We start from the raw sequence: 7,084 nt of genomic DNA, 5'->3' as shown, positions 1-7,084 counted from the left end.
CGGCCCGCCGTTCCCGGTCCTCGCTTTCCCTGTCCGGCCGGCCGCAGCTCGAGCACCATGGTAGGTACCGTGACGTCACAAGGGGGGGAGTCCCTTGGGGGGGCGCGGGCGAGCGGTAGTAGGCGGGGTGGCGTTTAGGCTTAGAGCTGCGGGGCCGGAGTTGGGCCCTGGGTCTTCCATCCATCCTCAGTTCTTACGCCTCAAATTCTGGGGGGAGACACCTGGGAGCAGATGGGGTGTTTGTTTTGTTTTGTTTTTACTTACGAGGGAAACAAAACAGACGCGGAGAGTTGGGGACAAGGGGAAAAAGCGAGACCTCCGGGAGTGTTTCCATGAGGGAGGCCAGGCTTTGGGAAGGTGTGAATGAGATACAATTTTCTTCTCTGGGGCGAATGGGCAGGGCCCCAGGAGAGGTGGGCGATCGAGAGCTGGACCCGGAGAGCCCGAGGAGTGCAGGGCAGAGCGTCTGGCTGGGGCTTTCAGCCAGGCGCTCAGTGAATGTGTGCAGAATCATTTGCGCTCCAGGCCGTTGTCCTTATCCGAGTTAGTCTTTCCTGTGAAGTTTTCAGAACTGCCAGAGGCGTGGCGGGGATCCCAATGCCAGTATTTGGGAACGCTGGCAACGGAGCACTTCTACTGTGTGCCTTCCCATATGATGATTTTCCAACCCTCTCGCCCAATAGCTCTTCTACTCCTTTTTCAAGTCCCTCGTGGGCAAGGATGTGGTCGTGGAACTCAAGAATGACCTGAGGTAGGTACCTATTCTTTAGTGGGTAGAGATATCAGGTCTCTGGAATCTCTTTGACAAGTACTTGAGTGCTGGGCACGGAGAGCTACAGAAGAAATAAATGACCAATGCCTTAAGCTTAAAGTACTAGAAAGAGGGCAGAAGTCATCAATAACATTTTTTCTTCTTTACAGACACATAGTTTGCTTTTTGATTAAATCATAGACTCCTTTGACCCAACATATAGAAATGTACGAATCAGTGCCACAAGTAAAGATGTATGTACAAAGATGTTTGTAGTTTTATTTGCAATAGCCCCAGATTGGAAACAAATAGCTGTGTACAGGGAATGGGTTGATTGAGTTGTGGTACTTCCATATTATACAGCTGTCACATAGGAATAGGATGTATTGATATGTAGAGCTGTTGCAGAATAGTATATATGGTACAGTCTCCCTTTTGTTAAAGAAAATGTAAAGAGTACACCAAAGACCAAAGCAATCACTATGTCTGTGCTTTTACATCTTCTACCCCCTTGTATCATTAACTCCTAATTATTATTCAGAACTTGGAGTAAATGCTGTGTCCTTGGAGAAACTTTTTTCCTGGTCCTTCTAGCCATGTAGAGTCTGTCATATAGTCTTATTTTCTTCCTAATGGATGCTTCTCAAATTGCGATTTCATTCAAAATATGTTTACTGTTTATGTTCTGTCCTTCCTACAGGGCCAGAACCTGTTTCAGCTCACCAGTGTGTACCTAGCATAGGCCTGGTATATAGTAGGTGCTTAATAAGTATGTGCTGAAAGAAAGAAAAATAGCTAACATTTGAGAACCTATCAACTAAGCACTGTTCTGAATACTTTATATGACTTTATTTAATTCTCATAACATGTCCATATGATATATACCATTGTGGCTGTCTTGCACGTGAAGAAACGGAAGCATAGATATATATGTTAAGAAACTTGCTCAAGTCTGCACAGCTACTAAATGACACAGAACTGAAGTCCAGTTTTGTCTGGTATGTGCACACATGCATGTGCTCTCTTAAATTAAAAACAGAGCAAGACAAATGCCATGTGATTTCACTCATATGTGGAATTTAAGAAACAAAATAGATGAACATAGGCGGTGAGGGAGAGAGGCAAACCAGATAATAGATTCTTAACTATAGAGAACAAATTGCGGATTACTGGAGGGGAGGTGGGTGGGGAATGGACTAGATGGGTGAGATATATTAAGGAGGGCACTTACGATGAACACTGAGTGTTGTATATAATTGTTGAGTCACTAAATTCTACACCTGAAACTAATATTACATTGTATGTTAACTAGAATTTAAATAAAAACTTGAAAAAAAAAAACGGGGTCATATTCTTCATGCAGTTGTGAAACTTGCTTTTCATTTGAATGGTATGTTGTGGATATTTTCCATGTCAATAAAGTTGATCTTTAACATCCTTAATGTCTGCATGGCATTTTTATTAGCTGGCTGGAACTAATTTAACCGATTTTGCTGTTGCACATTTAGGCTGTTTCCAGTCCCTTGTTTTTACAATGATGCTGCCCTGGATATCCTCATTCGTGCATCTTTGTACACATCTTTTTCTTTAGGAAAAAAAAAATCCTTTGAAAAAAGTGTACATTTAAAGTATTATTACTTGTTACCTGCCTCTCCTTTAGAAACTTTTTTTTAAAATGTTATTTTCCAAGTTTTTATTTAAAGTCCAGTTAACATGCAGTGTAATATTAGCTTCCGGTATAGAATTTAGTGAAGCAGTGCTTATCACAAGTNTATATATATTTATTTATTTATTTATTTAGTTTTGGGAGAATGCAAGCAGGGAAGGGGTAGAGAGAAGGGTACAGAGGATTCAAAGGGGGCTCTGCGCCGACAGGCTAACTGACAGCAGCAAGCTTGTTGTGGGGCTTGAGCTCACAAACTATGAGATCGTGACCTTCAACCAGCTGAGCCACCCAGGTGCCCCTCAATTTTTTTTAAGATTTTATTTTTAAGTAATCTCTCTACCCAGTGTGGGACTCAAACCCACAACCCTGAGGTCAAGAGTCACATGCTCTACTGAGACAGCCAGGTGGCCCTCTAGAAACTTTGAGTCAGTGTATCTCCTAACAATATCTTCCATGTTTCTTTGTGAGGTAATTTCTTAGTTGAGGAAACATTGCTATGGCAAGGAATGATGAAGAGAGGAACTTGCCTTTTGTTCTATTTACTTATTTTTAAGACTTTCTTTTTTTTAAGTAGTCTCTGTACCCAATGTGGGGCTTGAATTCATAACTCTGAGATCAAGAGTTGCATGCTTTTCCAACTGAGAGAGCCAGGTGCACAAGACTTGCCTTTTAGATCAGAGATTTCCATTTATGGTACTAGTGATGCATATGGTATTGATGGTTTATAGATTGGGGCAATATAGAGAGAGACAAGTGTGGAAGCCAAAACCACCCTAGGCAATTCTGTGAGATGATTTGTCTTTTGTTTTCCTCTCTTCGCCTTCCTGGGTCTTCTGTATGGCAATAATAGCTTATGACCCATGTCCTACATCAGGGACTTAGTTTTGAAGGTAGTCCATTGGGTTGGGGGAAGAGCTCTTTCAAGCTTGATGTCATACCATTTTTCTGCCAGATATTGTTTAAAACAAATTTTTTTTAATGTTTTATTTACTTCTGAGAGAGACACAGCATGAGCAGGGGAGGGTCAGAGAGAGAGGGAGACACAGAATCTGAAACAGGCTCCAGGCTCTGAGCTGTCAGCACAGAGCCTGACGCGGGCCTCGAACCCACGAACCATGAGATCATGACCTGAGCCAAAGTTGGATGCTCAACTGACTGAGCCACACAGGCGCCCCTCTGCCAGATATTGTTAAGGGACTGAATGAAATGACCTTACACAATTCCTGAAAGTTACTTCACTGTTGCAGATGGTAGTAGGGTGCTGTCAAGGCTTTCAGCAGCCGGGGATGTGGGGAAGCCACCACTGAGGCAGTATGTCTCCATGGATGGATTTCAAAGACTTAGAATTTAACAAAAATTGGGATCCACAGAGAACTGCCAGTTTATTTTTGGCAAGATAAGGACATTTCTAAAATTACCATTTATTATAATCATTTCATTAAAAATTCTTGTTAATACCAAAAAAACAGTAAGGGCAATTAAAGAGTTCTTAAGGAGAACATATTGACAACCTTTAGCACACTACATAGACATGCAACACACATTAATCTGTGTTTCTTTTGTCACAGACTTAAACCTTTGGGCACACATCAGTGAAAACCACAGTTCTAAGGAACACAGAATCTGGTGATAACATGCAGCGTGGTAAGGATGAGAGCGGCCAGGATGGAGGCTTCTACTTGGTTTGTAGAAGTCAAACTAGAAAGAGAATTACAGAAATGTTAGACAAATGTCATCAAATGATGGGGGCACATGGGTCATGGAGGATGGTGAAGTACAACTCAGGATTTGAAGTTGTAAGACTGTTGAAGCCATTGACAGAAAGTAAAGAAGTTGGGAAAGAGAGGAGCATGACTTGGAGCACTGGTGTTCTGGTAGCATTCCCCATTCACTTTTCAGAGGGCCCAGGGATTGAAGAAAGGAGAGGACATCCCTGTGCCTGCATCAAGAACAATGTTAAGCTACTTCATCTACTTTACATATGGGGCTCTGGTTCCAGAGCAGCAGATATTTGAAAATAGCAGATGGTTTGGGGAATCTGAGACCTGCACTCAAGTACCCTGTTTGTTCTAAACTTGGGCACATCACAAAATCTCTGAGCCCCTGGAGGGTGATAGCTACCTTGTGAAGTGGCTGTAAAGACTGCAAATATTATGTGGAACACAGGCCTAGTGCATAACAGTTGTTTAATGGTAGCTGTTAAGAGTGAGTTGGTTTGGGGGCGCCTGGGTGGCTTAGTCGGTTAAGCGTCCGACTTTCGCTTGGGTCATGATCTCGCGGTTCGTGGGTTCGAGCCCCGCGTCGGGCTCTGTGCGGACTGCCAGCTCAGAGCCTGGAGCCCGTTTCGGAGTCTGTGATTCCCACTCTCTCTGACCCTCCCCTGCTCACGCTGTCTCTCTCTCTCTCCTAAGAAATAAATAAAACATTAAGAAAAAAAAAATTAAAAAAAAAGAGTGAGTTGGTTTGGGGGCACCTGGGTAGCTCAGTCGGTTAAATGCCAACTTCGGTTCAGGTCATGATCTCGCAATTGTGAGTTTGAGCTCCATGTCAGGCTCTGTGCTAACAGCTCAGAGCCTATACCCTTTTTTGGATTCTGTGTCTCTCTCTCCCCATCTCCCCTGCTCGCGCTCTGTCTCTCTCAAAAATTAAAAAAAAAAAAAAAAGAGTGAGTTGGTTTTATGAGAGGAGACATGAGATCTAAAATAACACATTGCTTGGGTGCCTGGGTGGCTCAGTCAGTTAAGCGTCTGACTTTGGCACAGGTATGATCTCACAGTTTGTGAGTACAAGCCTTGACTCAGGCTCTGTGCTGACAGCTCAGGTTCTGTGTCTTCCTTTCTCTCTGCCCTTCCCTCACTCGTTCTCTCTCTCTCTCTCTCAAAAATAAATAAACATTAAAAAATAACATATTGCAGTAAAAGTATTGTCTTTCTTGCTCCTGGGTTTAGGAATGCCCCCTTTTGGTTCTGTGTTTTCTGGCTTCCTCAAGTCCTTGACTCCCCCCAACTCCCCATGGATGTTCTTTTTTTTTTTTTTTTTTTTTTTTTTTTACAAATAGTTTATTGTCAAATTGGTTTCCACATAACACCCAGTGCTCATCCCCACAATGGATGTTCTTATCCATGCTCTGAAGACATCTGTTGATTTTGGTTTAAACTGATTTGGTTCTTTCCCCCATCTCTCCCAACAGCATTTGTGGAACCCTCCATTCTGTGGATCAGGTGAGATATTGTAGGAGCCTAGAATCGGGTCTTGGGGAAGGAGAGGGGAGAGTTTCAGTGCTGGATACTTGCATGTTGTCTCTAGGGCTAATGATGGTATTCATCTTCTTTTCTTAGTATCTCAACATCAAACTAACTGACATCAGTGTCACAGATCCTGAGAAATATCCTCACATGGTGAGTTGGCAGTGGTGAAGAGGAAACAAAAGCAGACACTCCTGGGTGGATAGCAGATGTTTTTAAGGGTGTTCTCATATTTGTCTGTCTTGGTCTAGTTATCAGTGAAGAACTGCTTCATCCGGGGCTCAGTGGTCCGCTATGTGCAGTTGCCGGCAGATGAGGTTGACACACAGTTGCTACAGGACGCAGCAAGGAAGGAGGCCCTGCAGCAGAAGCAGTGATGGTTCCTCCTGCTCTCTGTCCCTCTTCTGTTGGTGACCTTTAACCTCAAGTCCCAGCCAGGACCCCTCCCTCCCCTTGTTTTGTTTTTTTAACAGTGGAGCCTTTTTTTTTTCCTATTATTTCAGGGATGAGTGGATGAGAGGAAATAATAGTGGGGAGCAGCTCTCCTCTGTTGAGGAGGGGAGGATAAGTAGGCTGGGAAACCGCAAAGCCTACCTTGTCCTCAGCGCCTGTCCTTCTCACTCCTTCCCTGGAGTGGGGAGAATCTCCTAGATTTCTCCAGGGCACCACCATGCGATTCGTTTTGGGGATGGAAGGAATCTGTCCCGCATCGGGAATAAATTTATGATGCACATTTGAGTTCTGGTTCTGTGTATGTTTGGAGAAGGAGCCTGGAGGGTGGGAACGGGATGTGGAATTCCATCCAAGCCCTGCTACTCTTATTACCCTAGCCAAGAATCCAACCCAACTTCCCAGAATTGTCTGCCCCACTTCTTGGTATAAATCATGGAATACCTCACCTGGTTACACCGTGTTTCTTGAACATGCTCCTACCTACGTGGCCTGCTTACCATGGTCTTTTGTTTATACCCACAATGAGTACTTGCTGTCCTTCCATCTCTGACCTGTTAACCTGACAGTTAATGTTATGAGACACAAATACGCATTTGATGGTGCTGGATGGCCGCCTCAACCTAGCCAAATCGTAGCGGTTTAATACAAACAAGTGACATAATTTTTATCGTGGAGTTATAACTGGAATTAACTGAATTCTTAACTGGTTCATTCAGCGAATAGGAGTTTTCTATACAGATGAGTTCTCAGCACTAGAGGACCTTATGGGCCATCCAGCTAGATTCCCTCTTCTAAGCGGAGGAAGGAGGCGTGGCGCCCCTCTCGTCTCGGCCGCCGGTTCCCAGACTGCCCGCTGGGCGCCGCCCTCTGCTGGCCCGCCCGAGGACCCGCACGGGGTGCCCGCGGTGGCGCCTGACCGGAGGGCGGTCCTGGGGGACGTCCTCTGCTTCCCGCGTTCGCGCCCTGCCC

General features: G+C 44.4%; 1 protein-coding gene across 1 annotated transcript; it reads left to right on the top strand.

Moving 5' to 3' along the window:
- The first annotated feature begins 6 nt into the window (after nt 1–6).
- On the top strand, nt 7–6,400 carry LSM2 (LSM2 homolog, U6 small nuclear RNA and mRNA degradation associated). The gene is made up of 5 exons (XM_077760919.1): nt 7–60; nt 684–751; nt 5,608–5,638; nt 5,756–5,815; nt 5,914–6,400. The coding sequence occupies exons 1-5, from the start codon at nt 58–60 to the stop codon at nt 6,037–6,039; spliced, it is 288 nt and encodes a 95-aa protein (XP_077617045.1). The 5' UTR covers nt 7–57; the 3' UTR covers nt 6,040–6,400.
- Nucleotides 6,401–7,084: the final 684 nt, after the last annotated feature.

The sequence above is a fragment of the Crocuta crocuta genome, unplaced genomic scaffold (assembly GCF_008692635.1).
Source record: "Crocuta crocuta isolate KB4526 unplaced genomic scaffold, BGI_CrCroc_1.0 scaffold762, whole genome shotgun sequence".
NCBI classification, from domain to species: domain Eukaryota; kingdom Metazoa; phylum Chordata; class Mammalia; order Carnivora; family Hyaenidae; genus Crocuta; species Crocuta crocuta.
The sequence above is the reverse complement of the archived record's forward strand: the minus strand, read 5'-3'. Positions and strand labels throughout refer to the sequence as shown.

Bases quoted from the DNA above. Each gene is read 5' to 3' on its own strand.
- LSM2 (XM_077760919.1), top strand. The intron at 5,639-5,755 runs GTGAGATATTGT...TTCTTTTCTTAG, and splicing joins CCCTCCATTCTGTGGATCAG to TATCTCAACATCAAACTAAC. The intron at 5,816-5,913 runs GTGAGTTGGCAG...GTCTTGGTCTAG, and splicing joins CTGAGAAATATCCTCACATG to TTATCAGTGAAGAACTGCTT.